We start from the raw sequence: 23,214 nt of genomic DNA, 5'->3' as shown, positions 1-23,214 counted from the left end.
TTTCACAAAACATCGGTTTCACAAATGCCATTATACTTGAATCAAAATAAGAATGACATTTGTATCAAAAATGTTTATTTCAACATTTCATGTGGGAGAAGTATGCTTCTTTGAAATCTTTGATATCTTTGAAATGATATAATTAAAATAACCTTAAGTCGCCCTTTCTTGCTCATTTATTACTATAAGACTTTTAATAAAAGAAAATTTGGGCAAAATAGCTGAACAAAGTAAATAAACATGAAATCATTCAGATAATTTCTGGGAAGAAATAAAGTTCTTGATGTCAGATTTCTTCAACATTATATGCTGAAAATTATTTTGAAAATCGAATTGTGACACTATTACTAGAAACAGGAGCTAGTTGCATATTGGCATTCATTTTTCCATTCAGAGTTACTATTGAATTTTAAACTTGTATACATAATTCATATTGATATCTAAAGATCCAGATTTCATGGAAACAATTTGTTCTAGATTTTTCAAATTGAAGAACAAGTATAGTCTACATAAAGCATAACAAAACTAACATCCAACAAATAGTTTTCAGACTTGCCTCTGGATTTTGGAAATGAAAATGATATTTCAAACATTTGGAAACAGACAAACCCTATCAACAGTGACACTTGAAGGTAAATTTCAGTAAATATCTAACACGAATTTTATAGTCTTAGTTTCCCTTTGGTTATGTCTTATGTATCCCAACAACTGTATAATAGCCTTTAATGCCATGCAGGAATGAAGCAAATATTTTATACTCAAGTGTTGTTATTGACAAGTTACTGAGAGGGTGCAAAATTGGAAGACATTAAAATTTATGACCATGAAATCCTTTTTACAGTACCACTTGATATATCGTGCTTTAAATCAATACCTGTCAAGTCTTTTAGGTAACTGTATGATGGTGTCATTTTTGTCTTCTACAAAAGACTTAAAAAAGGAGAAAACCTATAGTGCTTCATATTTATATCTTTCTTCTCAGCATGTAGTAGTGAAAAAACTATAATGACGAAGTCAGCTGTTCAAGCTTTATTCTAAGGTTTACTTTTTTGTGGTATAATTTTTGTTGGTGGTGTTTTAATGCCTTTTAGACAGAAAATATTCTAAGTTTAATGATCACTGCCATAGCTTAAAAATCAACCCCCATGGATTTTGACTCCTCAAAACAATTTAGAGTATAAAAATAAACCCCAATCCAGTTCTGAGACATTATCACCCAGTCTATGTCCAGGAATAATAATTCTAAAGGAGAGATAATTTTAAAATCTCATGTTTTAAGCAAGTTACGTGAGAGCCTTAACTCTCTGGATCCAACCTGGTGAGAGATCCCTCTCCCCACTTTCATGCATGGATACTTTTCTTCTGTGAAAAAGTGAATTTTAGAAACTTGCACTACTTGTTTTAGATATTTTATTTCTCAGTGATAAGATAATATGAAGCAATTAAGGACTGGCATAAATAACCCCTAAGTGTTATAAAAGATAATATCATTATAAAATCCTTAATTGACAAGCTGAAAGCTAGCAAGAATATGGAAGGTTTTTTTTTTTCATTAAAAAAAAAGTGCTTTTTGTAAATGGCCTCTAGAATTAAAAGTTACTGATTTTTACTCTCTACTGACCTATGTGAATATAGATAGCCTTGATTCTTCCCTCCCCTTCCTACCATCATCTTCATTCCTCTGCCCCCCTTTTCTACTTCCTTCTCATGCCTCCCTACAATATACCATGCTTTCTTTCCTCCCTCCCTCCCTCTCTTCCTCCTTCCCTCCCTCCCTTCCTCCTCCCTCCTTTCCTTCCTTCCTTCCTCCCTCCCTCCCTTCCTTCTCTCCTTCCTTCCTCTCTTCCTTCCTTCTTTTCTTCCTTTCTTCTTTCCTTCTTTCTTCCTTTCTTCTTTCTTTCTTTCTCTCTCTCTCTCTCTCTCTCTCTCTCTCTCTCTCTCTCTGTCTCTCTGTCTCTCTGTCTCTCTGTCTCTCTCTGTTTCTCTGCCTCTCTCTGATTTTCAAGGTCCTGAAGTCTAAGAAAGCAATTGTGGGGCTTGCAAGTTCATACTATTGAATTCTATGCCCCCTGTAGCTATTTAAACTTCATCTGAAATAATTTGCTCTCCAAGAGTGAATCTGGGATCTAATTTCTTTTAACATAGTAACTTTGGGGGGCTGAATTATCTAGTCCCTTACTCGTTTGTCTGCTTCTATAAGCAAAAAAAAGGGTGCCTCTCTGAAGCAAGTCTAGGTCATAATGAATTATAGTGACACGGGCCACTATAGACTTCGTGTTTGTTTTTTGTTTTTATTGAATTAGTTTCCATTTCAAAGCAACATCTGGCTGCTTGGCAGCCAACTCTACACATCTTAGGTTTACAACATTGATGTCTGTTGGGCAGACTGCGTGAAATCTTTCCCAAAGTTGTCAATTTTGGCCTCATCTTAACTAGCCATCAGGAAGAGAGACAGGTGTAATAGGGCCACCCACAAAACAGTGACATTGCCGATGCAATAGAATGACTGTTTGCCTTCACAATTTGCATTCAATTTAGTGAAAATGAATTAAAGTACTTGAAATTTGACTATATTTGATGTTATCAATAAGAGATCTGTCAAATGAATTAAAAAACAAACAAAAACCTGGTTTACTTGAATCTTAAAAAGAAAAAAAACATGGTTTAAATATAAAATAATTCTTTCTTTTTTGCATCAAAATATCAGTCACTAAGGTACCTTATTAATCCAGTGTCATTTTCCAAAAGTTTCCTTCAATAATATTTATTAACCTTTAAACTAAACTTTTAAAAAATAATTTAGATTTTGATGTCTTCTTTAGGTTTGAGTATGTTTTACTTTTTAATACAAGTATAGGAAAACCCACATATGAGTTTATCCTTCATCCCTTAAATTATCTTTCTTTTTCTCTTCTTTCTTTCTCTCTTTCTCTCTCCCTTCTTTTTTTCCTCCTTTTTAAAAGTTATAGAATCCCATTGTGTATATGTCAAACAATAGATTTCTATTGCAAAAATACAATCTTTGGTTGCTACCCTGGCTCATAGCAGTGTCTGAGTGATCTGGTACACCAATCACTGGATAGCAGCCTGCATTACAGGGTTTAGTTGCAAGGAGCCTGCTGGTCTCGCTGCCTGCCAGTACCCGTAGGTGTCGCCAGGTGCACAGACACTTACTGAGAGGTGGGGGGATGAGAAGAAAGGGGTGGGAAGAGGGGAAAAAATAAGCCACAGGGAAAAACAAATCTCAGAAAATGTCACCAAAATAACTTTTAAAAATGATTAAGTCCTTTTTTACTTAGAAACTTCCCTCTATGTTGTTCCCCCTATCTAATAATAATGTACTCAAGTACAGTTCCCCAGGTTAAAAAAAAAAAAAAAAAAAAAAAGAGTCAAAAATTTTTTGGGAGGCAAAAGAAGTCAATAACTATTTTAAAAGAAAAAATGTGACAAGTGATTTTTTTAAAGTTAATAAACAACAAATAATGTAAATTCTTCCCTGACATATATACAATTGATGCTTTTCACCCAATTGTGGCTTTTCCATGTTTCAAATCATGAGAAAAGTACAGTTGTTTGGGTATTTATTTCTCTTAGAAGATTACATTTTTTTCATTTCTTGAGTTTCTACCATATTAAATTAGACTTAGCTTTAAAAACATGATCAGGAAAGAAAATTAAAAAACAAAAACAAAACGATCAGGATACCATACCAGTAAAGCCCATGATGGCTCCCTCTCTTGACTGCCTGCGGAGTCCATCTTCATCTCGAAAGTCGATATATACAAGATCTATGGCTTGTAGACCAAAGGCTTTTGCTATAACGACAATCTTTTGCCGGGCATAGAGAATATCTTGAGTTTCCTTACTACTTGTTGCACCTGAAAATGGATTAGTAGAGACATGGGAGAATGTTTGACTTTAAGTCTTTACTGTTAAAATACAGTTTTTCTTCATGGAATTACAACTACCAAAATGATATCTAAAAATGGGTGAAAGAGGGTGGCTTAAACCACAGCATAATCATGAGGAACATTTCTTCCTTCCTTCCTTCTCCCCTCCCTCCCTCCCTTCTTTCTTTTTCTTTCTTTCATCTTTTTTTTTCTCCCTCTATCCATCTGTCTGTATAGCTGTCTATCTTTGTCCCAAAAGTCTTGGTGCAGTTTAAAGCTATTTTAGCTATTAAAGTTTAAAGCTGCACTAAGATTTTTTTGTCATATATATATAATATGTGCATATATTATACCCATATTTATCTTGAGGTATTTATTATATACACACAAAAGTTACACAAATTATATTTTTGTCTTAGATAATAACATCAGGGTACTTCAGACCAAAAATAACTTTTGATAAATTTTTCCTTCCTTCTATTGATTATATATTTTTGAAAACCGTCAAATCAACAATAGTATTACACAGGTGATCTTGTAGCCATCTAAGGAAATAGTTAAAAATTCTGAGAATAGAATGACAGGCTTCTGTTTGCAAATCCTTTCATAAGTGATGTTCTGTATCAAATCCTTAAATTTATTTGGATAGAAGATTTAGAAAAACCAGATGTCACTGACTTCTGACATTCTCTCTCAAGTTCACAGAACTTCCTGATAGTACAACCTGGCTATACAGATACAGTATTAAATAAAACTTTGTTTTATACCTCTCCAGGTTCACTATTTTGATGTGGTTTATGAAACTGCCTGAATAGTCCAATCACTTGTGTCTGCTCTAATTGTAAGTCTGAAAACAATGTTTTTGGTGATATTATATTTTCTAAGAGTATATAATTTCTTCCAGTAATGTTCATATCTACTTCAAAATTACAGTTTATAAGAGACTACAAACAATAGTGAAGGCTGTTGCAGCAGGTGGGGGACTATGGATGTGGAATACTGAATATATTATTAGATATGGCTGATATGTCAGTTACTTAGTTTGAAATATTTCCTCCCACTTTCTTTTGAAATGTATGTATAATTAATGGCTCACTGGATGGGGGGAAAAGACTTTGATATGCTTAGAAATGAATATGAGATAAGAATAAAATATATCAACAAAATTTTTAAAAATTCAAAGACAGGGTATCATCTTAGGCATTTAAAATACAAAGGGTTACAAAATATATTTTAGAGGAAATTTGAGATTTTAAAATGATTTTAATTCACTATTTTCTTTTAGAAAACACTAAACAGATCTAGTCAAAACTTCATGGGAAATTGAAATCACCAACAATTATCCATGTTTAAAAATAACCTGATAATTGAATATTCATAGTACAGATTGTCTTTAAATATATAGGAAAAAATTATTTTTAAATTGTGCATGGAGAATCAACTTAAAATTATGAACTATAAATCCGTATAACTTCACAGAGCCATTTTCATAAGAAAAGTTATTTTACATTATTTTGTTTTTAAATAATAATAATAGTAGTGCTGCAGTAGTCTACAGTTTTAGGATACATGGGCAAAAATCGAGGAGAAAGATCTTGAATGTTAGCATATACTTAAAAACTACTTCACCAAAGGCCACAACCAGAGAAGGATACCGAATATCAACACTTTTAAAATTATGGATTTTAAAAATATAAAATTAATATGTATTTCAAGGATTTAGAACCTATGCTAGCCCGGAAATCCTCTCCTCCAAAAACGACTGCATCTAGATGAAGACCAGCTCGAGATCCAGTCTTCAATGTTTCTTCGCAGACAGCCTTTAAAAGAGTACAACAAAAGTAATTTTCACAGAAATGTTGGCACCAGAGAAAAGGGTGAGATATAACGATAATATGTCACTATCTAAATCTTGACACCTTTTGGCTGTAATCATCCCTATAACACAGCCCCAACTCTCCCTGTGTGAAAAGTATTCAACACTATCAATAACATACAGGACAATTAGTGTAGATGTAGGACTTGTATTTGAGGCTAGTGCTTTTACAAAATTCACATTCTTTAACTTAGACCATTTGGGCAATATCTTAACAAATTCAATTTGACTGCCTTAGAAACTGGTTTTTATTATTTCCTCGTATCCTCTTGCTTGAAGAGACTAATTGTCTATTAGCATTTTCAGGAGCCAGCTTGGGAATTTAAGAACAAATTAAAGTATTGGGCACCAGTCTGACATACTAATCTCAGTAGTAGATTTCTTTAGTACTTGTTTTTGGGAGACAATACAATTCACAAACGCAGAGCAGGAAATTAGAAAGTGCAACAAGTTGTGTCTGATGTATCAGTAAGAAACATACTTTAAAAGCTTTCTATCAAACCCAGGTTCTGATGTTTGTTGTGATGCTACATATATGGTGATATAAATGTACATGAATAAATGGGTAGAGATCACATCTGGTCTATTTCCTGATATATTCCCATTTTATCTTCTTCAGTTGTTAGGGAGGTTGCTAGTCTACTTGAGGAAAATAAAAAAAAAAATTAAAATTGTGTCTGTCGATGGATGTTGATATTTAAGGTGACCGTGCCTTTTGGGTAATGCTTTTAACTATATTCAGGGAGATCTAGGACAGGCTGTAAGAATTTGTGGTTTAGTTATAAATACACCGTGATCACCAGCCTGGAATAGGTCTCAACTTTTCTTTGGGAGTATTTTCTCAAGTACATGGTCACTCCTGAACAGGCATTCAGTTTCCTTTTTCCTTCTTCAACAGTGATTTTTGCTCTCTACCCCAATCCAAAATCCTCCCCACCTTCCTCACCCCTTTCCATGGAAACCTAAACTAGAAACTCAGAGAAAGGGATGTTATATTAGAGGTGTACAGATCCATTAAATTGATTAGGGGTTTTTAGGCACGTTTACACATGCCTACTTTTTGAGGGAGAATGAGATAGCTTAGATAATTTAATAAGGCAACATACAGGATTACTGATATCTTTAGAAGTTTTTTGTATATTTTTGGATTACTGTCACATGCCCAAATAGGTTAAGCAAAAGTGGGAAATGTTGTTACCCACTTAACTTTTAAAAATTCTCATTTAAAAACTGGGAAATGTTGTTACCCACTTAACTTTTTAAAATTCTCCTTTAAATTTTTTTTATCTATGACATCTTGCAGCATGCAAGGATATAATGCAGGGATATAATATGCTGGAGCATGTTTACCCGTTCCAGTATAGCAAATAACATGTAAGACACTCTAAACCACATGTCAAGACTCACTCATAAATATTAACTTGTCTAATTTCTACCATGTGCATCACAAATACTATAGGTCATATTCAGTGAAAGCATTCTGGAAGATATCACAGTCAAAATATGTTTTTAAAAAGGAATTTTAAAAGTTAAGTGGGTAATAGTATTTTCCAGGTTTGCTTAATCAATTTAGGCATCTAATAGTAATTCAAAGTTTGTATTTTATTTACAAGAAAAATGGATGACAAAAGTCATTACTGGAAAGACATGGTATCTGGAGGGGACATTTTGTTGAAATATTTAAAATTTTACCAAAGAAGTTTTTTCCTTTGCACTTAATGAATCTCTTTGTTTTTTTCTAAGATGCTCACAACCAGTTTTTGTCAGTTCTAATTAACAGATGGTGATTAATGTTTACCTAGCTTGTGCCTCCGAACAGGAAAATATTGTTTTTAAAAATGATAAAACAGATTAGTGAAAGGAAAGCTCTCTGCAGGTGACTTATAAAATCTTAACTCTTCAATCACATCATTATTTTCTTACCTTAAAATTGAGCAAACCCATGGCAGTTTCCACAAAAGGGATTAAGTTCATTGGTTCTATAAGTGTTCGGCCTTTTAAGTGGAATAAAAATTTGTCTGAAAACTAAAAATCAGAAGAAATGTCATCCGTGATTAGATAAAAATCAATTTATCGGTTGTTGAAATTTAGACATACAAATAGCACTGTCATCTTTCACCTGAGGGAGCAACCCTTCCCCTCAACCACTTCCCGGCTTATTTGGTCCTCCTCCCCACCCCCAAACAAACACAAAACGGAGGAAAAAAAGTACCCACTCTCAGCCCCAGTGATAAAACCCTAAGTATCAAGTTTGAGGCCTAGGATTTGGAACTACAACACACTCAGATTCTGAAGTTTTCATGATTTCCTTACAAAAAAGATTTACTTAACACCTTTCCCCCTCACTTGGTTAAATGCAAATCATTAGGTCCTTAAAACAATGAACAATTGCTATACCTGCTATTCTGTTTTTGTTTCATACCCAACACTGACATCACTGTAACTGTTCAGCAGCTTCTAAGTGGCATCCATATTATTCATTACAGCACCATTACCCTTTGTTCAGAGGCTTTTCTTCATAATTTTTTAGCTTACCTAGGAAGACCTTAAAAAGGAAGTTTAATTCTTTGAAGACCAAAGCTTTCCAATTTTTTCCATGAGACCAGTTCACAGCTAGCTCTGAGCTGCCAGTGGGGTAGCCCAAATTCCAAAATCTATCATCTGGAAACATACAAAAGCTCTTGCACAGATTTTTTTTTACCCCCCTTTCAAAAGGGGAAAAATACTCCTAAATTATAAATCTATTATGTTCATCTAGATCGTATAATTTGTAGGGAGATGAAAAAATATCACAGGTATGATAAAGATATTTTTGTAAATAAAGACAAAAATAGCATATATATCCGTTTTAAATTTAAGGAATATTCAACCATTAATGGATATCAAAGGAAAAGGGAATTTTAATCATCTCTCCATTCAGTCTCAGTTGGGTAAATCATATCTAAGAGATTTGCATAAATATAAACCATCAAAGACTTTTCATCTTCAAAGGGGGTTTCAAGACCCTATAAGCTTTGTACTGTAATCATCACAGGTCACAACCCTGCAGGAAAAAGGCTGCTATGGCAACATAAAAAACTAATGCTTAAGGCTTAGCATAATATTCTGACTAATAGAAAGGAAACTCATTTTAAAAGCTGGCAGCCTATTTACCAGAAGCGGGATTAGAGGTGTTATTTCCCCTTATAGCTTCCCCCCTCCTTTCCCAACCCCCCCTCCTAAAAAAAAAATCTAATCACTGAGATCTTTAAAAAGCTTTTGAGCAATTTGCAGTAACTTTACAATTAGGCTAAAATAAATCACAGCTTTCAGTAATGAAGAATTATTCCCAGTCTCCTTCAGGGTCCTCTCTCTCTCCTGTCACCACCCCCACTCCGCTTCATTTTCTTCAGGCATCATCTTTCCCAACTTTTCAAGTGAAAGGGATAACTCAGTGAAAACAGTAAGAATGAACAGGATAAGCTTCAATTCAAATAGATTAAAAAAAAAAAAAATGCTGGCTTTACATTAAGAGAAAACAGCCATTTAAATCACATGTCTAACCTAACGCTGGAAATTGAGTACTAAAATATTTGTGATGTTAATGTTAACTATGCCTGAATGCTAAAAAAAAAAAAAAAAAAAAAAAGAATTGTTTAAAAAAATGAGAAATGTTCCATGCTCCATTATTTGGGGCGGAATTTTAATCACAGAAATCGTTTAGTTTAAAAATAAGCAAAAATTCTCATTTAACAACAAAAAAAACCTCTCATAATACCATTTATTTTTAAGTTAAAAGGGACATTTTTAATTAAATATTCTTGTCCATCCTCCTCTTCCACCTCCTTCTCTTTCTTAAAAAATTGCTCTAAGTACTAACACAAAAGGTAACTAGTGGAGAAGTTTCAATTAATTTTTTCAAAAGGAGACGATTAAATGTTTCCGGCCTGGTAAAGTGTTCATTTCAGTGAGGTGGAGGGGACCGGGTGGGGGGAGGAGAAGAAGGGGGGAAAAATCACAAAGAGATTGGGGAGGAGAAGAAGTAGCAGGCCTCAGCAATTCTTTCAATTCCAGTGCACACCCAATAGTGTGTTGGGAAGAATGCACACTGTTCAGGATTTGTGGGAGAATTGTCCCATTACAAAGGAGGGAGAGTTACGCTTGTTATAGTCCAATAAGCCATGCCAGTCAAACAAGTACCCACACTAGGGACAAAAGGAAAGCAAGAGATTCTCAGACAAAAGGAAACAAGTAAGCCCATCTTTTAGTTGTGCATCAGCCTCAAGGTTTTATGCTGCACATAAATAAAAACGAGAGGGAAAAAAAAATAAACAGCAAAAGCACTTCTCTGAACTGGTTATCTTATTTTTAAAAAAAAACAAAATACAATCGAAATGATCTAAATTTCAGTCTAATTTATTAAAGTCAAGGCTTAGGCCAGTGGGAAAGGAAAAATATTTTCAGATTAAAATGAAAAAGTGTGTGTGTTTTAGATCAATGAAATTTATAATAAATGTAGTATCATACAGGAGGCTTGCCTTCAGATTGCATTCCAATTTAGAACATGCTTGGTTGCAAGAAGGCCCTTCTTACATCCATAAACCACAACCTGTATCTCTCAGTTTCTTCGATGCAAACCCCTCGAGAAGCCAACTCCAGTTGATTTTAATTAATTTTTGTTCTCTGAATAGAGGTCTTCAGGAAGAATGTGGCATTTCTGGATGTATTACGAAAGGGGAGGGGGACTTCTGCTACGTAGTCTATCTTTGAAATGTGTATTGCTGGGGTCCCATGAGCTCCCACCTCACAGATGTGATGTGCTGGATGGAAATACCCAGCAAGTTTGCCTCCTGCCTTTCCATCCCTTCTCTGCAAGGAGAGAGCCACACAATGACGTGTGATTTCCTTCTACAATACAGAATTAGGGCAGCCTCCTAAATAAAATCGACTCCCTTTTAACAATTAAAACAATTATAGTATAATTAGGCCTATTTCAAAGTTTTCTTAAGTAATTTGAAATGCCAACCATTTTACATTTCAGGTTTTTATTGGCTGAAAAAGTCAGTCATGAAATACAAACACACCTGTCAGCAATTAAAAAGGGAAGCACTAGAGAGCTGTTCAGGAAATAATATCTGTGCTAATTAAAAACACTAGTTAAAAGCTTCCTGTTTATTCCTCCAGTTGCCCTGAGGAGTGACCTTTTCCTCCCCTTCTTTATGCTCATTTTTTCATATGTGGCTTGTGTGTTTTTGCTGTCTATGATTCCTAGTGAATCTTTGTAAAGCCTGTTTCCATAGCTGGCCTTTCAGGTGGTAGCAGTGGGTTAGGGTCTGGCAGGGTACAAGAAAAGACCACATTCTCAGGCAAGTCGGCTTCCGGAATTGCTCTGCTGCCACTGTGAGGGCTATTGAAAGGTGTTCCCCTCAAATACAAATCTGATTACAAAGCAGAAAGGTTATTATTATTTTTTTTAAATGCTTCTTTCTTAGAGCCACAGAAGCTGTTCTACAAAGAACTTTGAGGGGAAAAAAAAGCTCAGATTGGGAGGATCTCAATGGAATGGAAGCCTTCTTAGTCCCATTAGTTAAGTGTCCCCCTTCCTTCTTGCTACACTGCATGGGTGCCTTTTAACAATCTGTGGCCTAAAAGTAGTCGTATTACTACTGATCAATAGTTCTTATTAGGTCTTGGGCCTTTCATTAAAGCAACAATAGTAGCAGATCATTAGTTACTCACCCATCGTATTTCTTCAGGATTTTCAACCTTTGGCAGCATCAGGCTGGAAGGGAGGACCTGGGATTGCAGCAGGACCTCCAAATCTTTCTCAGCAAGACCACTAGAGACTGCGTTGATCCTTACACACTTTTCAGTAGGGCCCAAATCAAACTCCTCGAGAGTCTTCACTATTCTCAGCCTTGCTTCCTCCTATAATCATGAACAGAAGGTATTTCTTAAATTTATTTTTCCTTTGGGCTGCAAATATATCCGTTTCTAAACAAGAGTGACATTTAGACATTTTCCTTATGGATATCCTTCAATAATTTTTGAGGGCTACTAAAATAACACACAGTAGACACGCTTTAAAGTAGTTGTATCTTTCTTTTAAGAGTCTTTCCCAACAACCCCTAATACAGAATTAATAGTTTTATAAAGTCGATGCTTTAATAAATATTTGTTGAATGAATATAGAAGTAAACACGGGGCATTTTCATTTAAAATCTAGTAGCAACAAAGATATTCTGGCTATTCATATGTACTTTCACATAAAAAGAGCTAAAACTTTTTTTTCCACATACACCTTCCTGCTTTTATTTATTTTTTTACTCACTCTTTTTAACTGAGCAGAATCTTGCCACTCAATTTAAAGAAGCTTGTGTGAATCTGACACCACAGACTACAGGGTAAGCTCCAAACCATTCAGCTGGAAAGCAATCCTATCACAAAGAACTCCCGAGAAGTGGTAGGCAAAGATACTTCTCCCTTGAAATTGACAGAGACTTTGCTCACTAGTCAAAAGAGACTGCTTCAGAATGTGAATTCTATCTTGGGGGAAAAAAATCAGAAATGAAACTTTAAAAAAATCGGCTTGACAAGGGGTGGTAGTGGGGGAGGACGAGAAAGGATGAAGTTGGGGAGGGGGGAAAGGCGGTGGGGAAGAACGGAAGCTTCAAGGAGAAAGAAGGCTTTGGATTTGCTACTTCCTGCCAATTTCAGTTTCAAAAACAAATTCCTCCAACTTGCCAACAGCCTTCAACAAATTCTCATTGTTGGAATGAACACTTATCAAAAGTAGTTTCATTTGGGAAGGGTTTTTATGATACTAATAAAACTTTAAAGCCTCCCCTACCCCTGATGAATGTTTGTGTGTATTTAAACAATATGCAGTTATCTGGACAGCACCCCTTCTCTGGGAAATAGGCAAGAATTATCCAAGGCCATATTCGGGCTAATACTAATCAGTGAGACAATACATGACAGTAGATTTAAACCAGACGGATGTAGGTTTCTGGCTGTGAGTGGAAGTAGAGAAGCTTTCCAAATGTGGCCTGAGTTAAACAGTGTGGGGAAACAGTAGCTTACAGTTGTCAGGTCAGATCAGAATAGGGGCTCTAAGACCACTTTAAGACAGCTTGTGGTGTCCTGATTTACAGGGCTGGGGCTGCCAATAATTAGGCTAAGTTCAGACAGTAGTGAAGGATGGTTTCTACCAACTAAAAGGAAGGTATAATGAAGCGAAAGGTTAACAAACTTGAATCAAACGGCCTGTGGCTCGGCCCTGCCCCATCCTTTGGGCCTTTCCAAAGCTATAAGACATGAATGCGCTCCCTCCTCACCTCTGCTTTTAGAATTCCCAGCTTCCTTCAAAGCTCAGCTCAAATGCTACCTCCTACATGAGGCTTTCCCTGATGAACACCCCCAACCCCCCAGCTGCTAGGGCCATCTCCCTCCCTCCACCCCCTCACCCCTAGTCCATTACCATTTCTGAATTCTGTCTCTATTTTAAATCAACTTATATGTGTATGTATTCTGAGGGAATACAGTCTCCTTGAGGGCAGCCCCAGCACCTAACACAGTACCTGGCACAGAGTAAGCATTAAAATGCTTGATGACATATTGATATCTATTATCAATATTCCATATATGAAATATAGCTTTGCATGCCTATGATAAAACTACCAGGTCTGAGGTTAACTCAATAAAATACTGCTAAAGCAGCAGGGCTGTAGAGAAAAATTCCATAAATCCCCTTGTCATGAGTTGGTTCCCTTCTGCCCATGGCTTAAACCTGTGCAGTATACTGCATTGAACTGGCTCAGTGCTCTGTCGCAAATATTTCCACTTAGTGGTCTAATTTTCACTACGGCAAGTCAAACTCAAGCTGTGTCTATATGGAGAGAAATGGAGGGTTGGGGCAATTATCTGGACCATAGAGGTGAAAGTAGGTTTTTTAAAACTCAAATCATCTGAATAATTGTCTCACTTCTCCACTTTACTTTGCATGTGTAGACACAGTGATGTGGGATTCCTGGCAATGTCAACTTGCTAAATTGTTATTGTTGGAAGGGAGCAAAAGCTGCTCTCTAAGCTGTTTTGAGGTTCCACTTGGATTTGAAGTGGACGATTAGTTCAAAGCTCATGCTTTAAACCCATTTGTGATTTTAACTAACGTCAGATTGCCATGGTTTCGGCACACTCTGCTCTACTTAGGAAAATTCAGACCTTGTGAAATTGGCTGTAAATGAAGGACCCAATTCCAATTTCGGGCATAATCTGATTAGTATTTTTCATGTTATAACAATGCACAGTGAACACTCAGCGTTTTATTAGACTTTTTTTTCTCCCCCCCTTGGCCCAGAATTAAAATCAAGCCATCTCTCTGCACCACCATCCTGGGCCTTTCAAAAAAAAAAGAAATTCTGTCTTTTTAGGTATATTTCCACACAACACCCTTAATAACAGGCTGTTGCTTGTTGCAATTTACATAAACTAAGTGTGCATCCCTCTGGTATGTATCCCAAAATATCCAACAACTTCACTGAATTTACACCAACCAACAAGCATGTTGGATTTTTTTCTTTTGATATTTTAATGGTGAAATATGTTACTGTGCTAGCAAACACACCCATGCCATCTGTTGGGTTGAAAAGAGAGTCAGTTTCTGAGAACAATTAAGTTTTAGTTCTGGGTGTTTCAGCCAGCGAGCCACATTCCGCTCGATAATGAAAAAAAAATTATATTCTTTCTCACCTTTCTCTTTTTCTTAATCTCTCTCTTCTGCTTTCTTCCAGTCTCTTCTCACCTTTCTCTTATCCCATCCCTCTCTCTCTCTCTCTCTCTCTCTCTCTCTCTCTCTCTCTCTCTCTCTCTCTCTCTCTCCTCTTATAAAAACACAGTCATTTCCATTTCTGTCATCCCTCATTCTTCCTCTCTTTCTTGTCCCCACCACACAAATAAACACACCAAACATACATACATCTCACGATCGTATTTCTTTCTCTTTTCTCTTCTCATGATTGGCCTTATGGCCCCACAACTATGATCTTGTTAGGTGTATTACTAACTATGGAGCAGACTGATAGATACCAGCTTCTCAGAATGGCTGATGCAGATGGATTACTGCAAGGTAAGTGCTTCCTGGGGAAAGTAGGAAAGGGAAATGAAAGCACAAATCAGTCTCTAAAAAATTAAGGGAAAGGAATTTTTTTCCTTTAAATGATAGTCAATCATCATTCAAAACCAGAAACTGCTTGTTTTATATTCTAGAGGCAAAAATGGAATATTAAAATGAGTTCAAAAGAAACTATATTATTTTGACATTATATGGAAGTCTATTTGGTCAAACAGTATTAGATGCAGAACAAACCTGCTTCCTTAAGATACAACAGGGCTATAGTACTGGCAGAGATGGAATAATAGAATTAAATAGTTACATTAGATCCTTTCAAATAATACCTCATTAAACAAACAGCACGTTCTATTCCATAATAAATCAGTATTAATGTATAATGAGAATTTCTCCCGGAGAACCATAAAATAAAGAAATGGAATTGAACATGCGATAGATTATTCCCAGACACACATTCTAAAAACTGATGTGTGTTAAAGTTTCAACTTGTATTGATCCTTCATGCTATGGTTGGCTACATGGTGGACCAGTGGCTAATGAACACATCCTTAGATATAACTCACTGTAATATTTGACTCTGTCTGAGTGAGGAACCAAGGCGTATTGTGATTTCAGTGACTCTATATTCCTATCACCTGGGAAAGAGAAGGCCTCCATGACGTAGCAGAGCAAATAAATCAACCATCACCATGACATACAGACACTGAAATTAAAGAAGAAAATATGCATGCAGTTGGTTCAATTGGCACCCATTAAAGCTAATAACTAATCATCCTTGCAAGTTTCTATCTCTGAATTATCAAATCTGCAAAGAAAACAACATCCGTCCACTTTTACACTCCAGTGGAAGAGGTGGTCCCTCGCGGCAGGGCGGCACAGTCTCGCCATCTGGAGAATAAATCGAGTGTGAAGTACAGTATAGTTTGGGACCAAGCTCCGTGGCGGCAGCTCAGCAGTCAGTTCATTAGTTCCAAACTTCCAGGGATTAGAGCAGCATCAATTCTACTGTCGGATAGGATGAGACAGACAGAATTCGAGCGTCAAGGAGGAATGTGACAACTAAGAAGAAGCCCCTTGGGCTTATTTATAAAACTACAAAGTATAAACACACCTAAATAAATGCCTTAAATAATAGCATTATCACAGTTTCATAACATCTGAATTAGCACCCTTCCTTTCCCCCCTCCCCAAGTTGTATGTTAATGTATAGCAATTTCAGTGAGAATAGACGGGAATAGATTTTAGAAAAACCCAAGTTCAGGAAGAGAAATAAGTTATACTAAAATGTAGATGTGTATTCTAACTTGAATTTTGGTAATTAAAAAAAGAAATAAAACAAGATGTAACTACCATGTCTTGAAAGTCAGAAAAAATGTATGTATATATATAACTGTATGTGTATGACTATATACACATACACACATCTATATATATGTACACAATTTTTCACCCCAACTACTGCTGACTGCTTCATTTGAGAAAACTACTAATAAATTCTTTTATTTACTTATTCTCCTCTTAAAATTTTTTTCTTATGTTTATGAAAGCTATAGTCCAGTTCACCTTTCTTAGTCTTAGTTTCCTCATTTGTACAGTGAGGATAATGTTTGCGCCACTTAACTTGTGAGTTTCTTTTGTGGAAGGCACCACTTCATAAATCTTAGACACTATGCAAATGTGAGTTATTGCTATGATTATGTGTCATTTTTACTACCAGGTTAAAAAGGAATTGGATGATCTGCATATAATAACAGAGACTATAAAAATGTGAAAAGAAAATTTCAAGGTCATGTTAGATTTCCAAAAATTAAAAAAAATTACAAGTTTTTTTGCTGTAATGTTTCATATTATATATTACTTATTTTGGTTATGTCATATATTTTTAAGTTTGGTTAATGCCTTTTGTTTTTATTACAAGTTATTTTCCAACAACAGCCTCTTCAACTGAGCCCTCCCTTGCTTTATTGTTTATTATTTAGACTAAAAACTGAAGAACTTTTGATACACAATAGTTTATTAATATTATGGTTATACTGCTCTATTTTTCTACATGTATAAAAGCATTAATTATGATCAGCAACATGGAGTCTCTGGTTGGAGAAAGTCCTGATGAGGGGAAAAAAAAAAACAATTATTTTACAGGGATGCTACAACCTGGCCATGGTGTGGTTAAAGATACGGCTGAGCTTTGTAGGACTTTGTTTTTCCAGCATGTGTAGAAAAAAAGATTTTTTGGGAAAAAAGAAAAGCATAGTACTAGGCAATAATATATCTTTATAGAAATAAAAAGAATGTTACTTTGAAGAAGTATGTATTTGGCTAAGGAAATTAAGATTCTTGATATGTTAACGAACTTTATTGACAGTATAGTGGAGGTTCACAATATAACTTAAGATTTGGTTTCTTTTATTACAAATAGTTAAATAGCAATATTCATCATGTCCTCTTGAAGGTTTAATTTTTAAAAATCCCTTTAGTAAAACCAAAACCAAAACAGCTTGAAGAGTATGGGAAGTTACCCAGATATTTAAAAAAATTAAAAGAATATATCCTTATAAATGGAGGGGAACTAATTTTTTTCATGCTTAGAAATTTTTATTTGCATTTAGCAACATATTTTTAAACAACAACAACAACAAAATAAATAGTAGTACAGAAACAAAATTAGGATGGAAAGATTTTCACTTGTCTTCTGATTCTCCTTTTTTCTAAAAAAACACCAATAATCTTTCAGAACTAATAATAATGATGATAACTAAGATTTATGTAGTACTTCAGGCACTGTGCTAAGTGCCTTACAATTATTATCTCATTTGATCCTTACAACAACTCTGAAGGTAGAAGCTTGAATTCTAGAAGAAACCCCTGAAGCTGACTGAGTAGGGCAGTCACACAATAAGATTTGTGCTGAAGGAAAAAGTACTTTGGTCATTGTTTGAAGGATGGACTGGAGCAGAAAGAGACTTAAGAGAGGGAGATCAATTAAGAGATTGTTACAATAATTTAGGCAAGAAGTGATGAAGGCATGAACTAAAGCAGTTCCTGTATGAGTGGCGAGAAGAGTTTGGTTGTGAGAGATGTGATTGTATCAATAGCATGATCAGTCTGATTGGTTAAGTGAAGAGTCCAGGATAATAGTAACATTATGAATTAGATGAATGGTGGTACTTCTGAGAGAAATAGGGAAGTCCAAAAGAGGGGAGGGTTGGGGGAAAAAACTTAACGAGTTCAGTTTTAGACAAGATAAATTTAATATAGCACCACCGAAACATGCAATTTGAAACTTCCAATAGTCAATTGGTGATGCAAGATTGAAGCTCTGGGGGGAGATTAGGGCCAGATATATAGATCTGGTAGTCTCTCTCTTTCTCTATAAGTATGTGTATATATATATATATATATATATATATATATATATATATGTATATACACATATATATACATATAAATATATACACATATGTATATATAACTGATAAATACATAGATCTGTATAGAGATAATATTTAACCCCCTGGGCTTCTGAGCTCACTGAAATAGAGTGTAGATGAAGAAGAAAAGAATCTAGGAGAGAACCTTGAGGAATTATCCACATTTAAGTGATGTGATATGTTTGTGCCAGCAAAGATGCCTGAGAATGAGTGGTCAATCTTAGAGGAGGAAAAGCAGAAGAGACTAGTGTCATGAAAGCGCAGAGAAGAGAGTATTTCAGTGGTAAGAATGGTAAAAAGTGTCAAATATTGTGAATAGGTTGAAAGAATTAGGGCTGAGAAAGTATTCTCAGATTTATCAATTGAGAGATTAACAAAGATGGAGAAGAAAAGGCAGTACAATTCAGACCTTTCCTACGATTACTCCAACAAAATTCTAAAGAACACAAGATTAATTTATTGGGAAATCCATGGGAAAGAAATCTCTCATATTTTATAATTCAGGTCAATTGAGAGAGAGAAATATATGTCTAGGAACATTGGGAATCATATCTAGCCAGAAAGACTCAATGCAAAGATGGGGAAATCTAAAAACTGGGGCCTGAGATTATACTGAGGCAAAAAAAGGCTCAGAGGGAAAGAGTTGTTGTTGGGAAGGCAACAAGAAGGTTTGTTGTTTTTTGCTCTAGAGCTGGGTCTCAGATTCAGTGTGGAATAAGAAAGGAATCTACTTTTAGAAATGATAAATCAGGGCACAGGAGTGGTCTCAACTCAAGATTATTAGGTTCTGGTCAAGAAGCAAGAATAGTATTCACACTGTTTGCTTCTGACTTGAGGGGGGTCTCAGATTCAGGCCTCTACCTATTCCAAGGTCTGCAGCTGAGTAAAAAGGCCAAAGAGTCCAGATCAGAGACCCAGAGAGTGTGTAGTTTTGTCAATTTGAACCTACAGAGTTTTTCAGTTAGGGTTCATAGTGGTCAGGCTGGTTGGCAGTCTACTAGAGCTCCAGTTAGGAGCAAGCCTACAGTTATATTACTCATACCAAAACCAAGGTGAGCAATTGGCAAAGCTGAGATTAGACCCTAGATCAGTCCACTTTGGGCACACTGAAAATTTTCAGATCCCTGGCCTGAGCCACCTCTGAAGAATATAATACTCAGTACTTTGAGAAAACAGCAGCATGACCCAAAAACAAGACCAGAGGCTGAGGGCTTCTGAAAGTGTATAGAGTTTGGCCCTAACTCAAAGTTTCAATTTGTGAAATAAAGCTGGAATAATTTAAAAACTAAAAAGAAAAAAATCCCATCACAAAGAGCTATTATGGTGACAGGATGTTCAAGACACAAGCCCCGTTGAAAAGAATGACTCCAAAACAGTCTCAAAGAAAAGCACAGCTTGGATACAAATTCAATTAGAATTTGTGGAAGAAATAATACAAGACTTTTTTTTTAAAGAGTTAAATTATTTCATAAATGAAATCAGACTGGTAGAGAGACAGAATTAAAAAATGAAAGATTTGAAGATGAGACTTGGAAGGAGACTTGATAGCTTAGAGGTTTATCTTATCAGAGAAACAGACTAAAAATCAGAATCAAATTGAGGCAAATTACTCCATGGGTCAATAAGAACTATTAAAACAGGAAATAATTAGATCTAATTCATGACCAAAAAAATCATATTTGAAGAAATCATAAAAGGAAACTGCTCAGATATACTTGAACCAGAGAGCAAAACAAAAATAGAAAGAATCCACTGGTCATCTCCTGAAACTCCAAAATGGAAATTCCCAGGAACATTCATGTGCCAAGTTATAGAGGTCAAGGAAAAAAAACCACTGTGCAAGCAACTATAAAGAAAGGGCTTAACTACCAAGGAACTGTAGTCAGGATCAACCAAGATTTAATAGCTACCACTCTAAAAAATATAAGAAACTATTTTGCTCAATAATATAGTGATAAAACTGATAGTCTAAATGAAATAGATGAATATTTACAAAAATATAAAATGTCCAGATTAACAGAACAAGAAAAAGAGAATTTAAATAATCCAATTTCAGAACCAGAAATGGAACAAGTTAAAGTGTGGCCAAATGGATTTACAAATGAATTTTATCATGCCAATTAATTCTAATATTCCAAAAACTATTTGAAAAAATAGGAAAAGAAGGAATCCTGCTAAACTCTCTTTATGATACAAATATATTTTGATATCTAAACCAAGGAGAGTGCCTATAAGATACACAAAAGAATGATATGAATACAGCTACAAAAAGCCTTTTTATAGAAATATATGCTTATTGGAGAAATATTAGTTGTTCATGATAACCTACAACATAATAAAAATAACAATGATACCTAAATTAATACACTTATGTAAAGTCTTACTGAATAACCAAAGGATTACTTAATAGAGTTAGGAAAAATAATGACAAAATTCATCTGGAGGAACAAAAGGCCAAGAATATTAGAGAATTTTAAAAAAAAAAAAAACAATTTAGGATCTAGCAGTTCCAGGACTCAAATTATAATAAAAAGCAGTTATCATAAAAATAATTTGATACTGGCTAAGAAATCAGTGGATCAGTGGAAGAGATTAGGGACACACTACAGAGAAAAAATCCAAGTACTATAGTTAAGTGTTTGATGAACCCCAAAGTGCCAACTACTAGAATTGGAATTTATTTTTGACCAAAACTGTTGGAAAAATTGGAAAACAGTCTGATGGAAACTAGGTATAGACCAATAACTCATACAATATAGGAAAATAAACTACAAATGAATAGATAAATGACTTAGACACATTATAAACAAGTTAGAGGAGTAAGGAAGAAATTACTTTTCAGATCTTTGAAGAAGGGAACCAAAGAAAATAAAGGTAGGATCAGAGAGGATGAAACATGCCTTTTTTATTATAGCTTTTTATTTACAAAACATATGAATGGGTAATTTTTCAGCACTGACCCTTGCAAAACCTTCTGTTCCAACTTTTCTCCTCCTTCCCCCCACCTTCCCCTAGATGGCAGGTAGTCCAATATATGTTAAATAAAACATGCCATTTTGATTATATAAATTTTAAAGTTTGTATTCTAACAAATTCTATGCAGCTAAAATTAGAAGGGAAGAAGACTACTGGGGAAAACAATCTTTGCAACAAGTTGTTTTTTGCTGCTGTTGTTTCTTTTGATAAAGGTTTTATTTCCAAGTTATGTAAAGAATTAATTCATATTTATAAGGACATGAACCATTTCCCAATTAATAAATTATTAAAAGATATGAAGAAGCAATTTTCTGGGAAAATATCCAAGCTATTAATAGTCACCTGTATAAATGCTCCCAAATCCACTAATAATTAGAGAACTACAAATTAATTCTAATTCTGGGGTTCCACCTTATAGTTATCAGATTGGCAAAGGTGATAAAAACAGAAAATTAGAAATACTGGAAGATCTATAAGAAAACAAGTACTTTGATATACTGTTGTGGCTTTGAACTGGTCTAGCCATTCTGGAAAGTAATTTGGAACTATGCTTCCAAGGTTAATAAACTCTCATACATATCCTTTGACCCAGCTATACCGTGAATAATGATGATGATGAACATTTATATGGTGCTTTAAAGGTTTGCAAAGCACTTTATACATGTTGACTCATTTTAGGTCTACATCCTTAAAAAAATCAAAGGAAGAGAAAAAAAGTCCACATAGATAAAAATATTTATAGCAAGTATTTATCATTGGTGACAAAAAAAAAACCTAGAAAATAAATTGGGAAAAAGTCAAACAAATTACGGTAAATGAATGTATGGATTGATATTGTGCTTTTAAAAAATGATGTTAAATGAAATAATGGGGGTCCAAACTAAAGTAGTAGATGTGAGTATGGAAAGAAAGGACTAGATTTCTAATTTCTTCTTTATATTCTTAATACATATTTGGGTTGAGTTGAGTTGAACCATTAAGTACCTGTCTGTATAAGATGTTCTGTTCGCCCTTGTATCCTAATCTCTTCCCCCAAAACCTCTATATGTTTTTTTTACCCAGCCTCCTTTGCTCCAATTTGTTTTCTTTCTTTCTTTTTTTTTCTTTGCTCCAATTTCAAAGAATGAGGTGATTTTCCTTCTTGGCAAGCCTACCCCTTCTACATGTGTCCTTGATCTCATTCCCATTTTTTTCCTTTCAGAGCTATCTCTACTGATTTTATCTCTCATTTTCAACTTCATGAGTCAGTGCAAGCTTGACACTGTGGAATATACACTCCTCCCTGGACTCCCACTATTCTTGTTAGTAACTCTTTTCCAGCTTGTTTTACAGATGAGGAAACTGAGGCAAATAGTTAAATGACATGCCCATCATCACATAGTCTGAGACCAGATTTGAACTCAGGAAGATGAGTTGTCTTCCTGATTCCAAACCTAGTACTGTAACCACTAAGCCACCTAGAAATGTGAAAAGTTGGAAAGGTAGGAAAGAACTGGGTTGTGAAGGAGCCAAACAGAGGACTTTATATTTGCTTCTGGAATTTAAGGAACAGGGAAGCAACATCATCAGATCTGTGCTTTAGGAAGATCCATTCCTAATTAGACTAGAGTATGGAAGGGACTTGAGATCAGAAGACTACTCCAGGGGTTGAGGGTCTGTGTCCTCTCCTCATTCTGTTTTTTCTATCTGTCTGAACTTTTTTTTGTAATAGATAGAAAATGGCACAAATACAAATAATTGTAATTAGTTAGAAAGTCATAAGGGGAGAGAGAGACCCAAACAGATTCAATAATAGTAATGATGCTGATAGTTTCATGATAATATTGTACTTCATGATTTAAAAAGTAAATGGGGCATCTAATTGGCACAGTGGAAAGATATGGACCTTGGAGTCAGGAAAACCTGAGTTCAAATGTGGTTTCAGACACTAGT

The 23,214-nt window shown here is 35.0% G+C and overlaps 1 protein-coding gene and 1 long non-coding RNA gene across 3 annotated transcripts in view; one reads left to right on the top strand and one right to left on the bottom strand.

The window, feature by feature from the left end:
- Positions 1-23,214, bottom strand: part of CLYBL (citrate lyase beta like) — a 347,744-nt gene that overhangs the window by 29,439 nt on the left and 295,091 nt on the right. For both annotated transcript variants that reach the window (XM_003765767.4, XM_023500508.2), the window contains exons 3-6: positions 11,485-11,673; positions 7,690-7,791; positions 5,617-5,710; positions 3,711-3,878 (exon numbers count right to left, since the gene is read on the bottom strand). In XM_003765767.4, coding sequence (XP_003765815.1) covers positions 3,711-3,878; positions 5,617-5,710; positions 7,690-7,791; positions 11,485-11,673 — 553 coding nt within the window. The remainder of the gene's footprint in view (positions 1-3,710; positions 3,879-5,616; positions 5,711-7,689; positions 7,792-11,484; positions 11,674-23,214) is intronic.
- LOC116422273 overlaps positions 1-23,214 on the top strand; it is a 139,556-nt gene that overhangs the window by 103,587 nt on the left and 12,755 nt on the right. The window lies entirely within an intron of this gene.

The sequence above is a fragment of the Sarcophilus harrisii genome, chromosome 3, assembly GCF_902635505.1.
Source record: "Sarcophilus harrisii chromosome 3, mSarHar1.11, whole genome shotgun sequence".
Taxonomy (NCBI): domain Eukaryota; kingdom Metazoa; phylum Chordata; class Mammalia; order Dasyuromorphia; family Dasyuridae; genus Sarcophilus; species Sarcophilus harrisii.
Note: the sequence above shows the minus strand (reverse complement) of the source record. Positions and strands in the feature narration are given on the sequence as shown.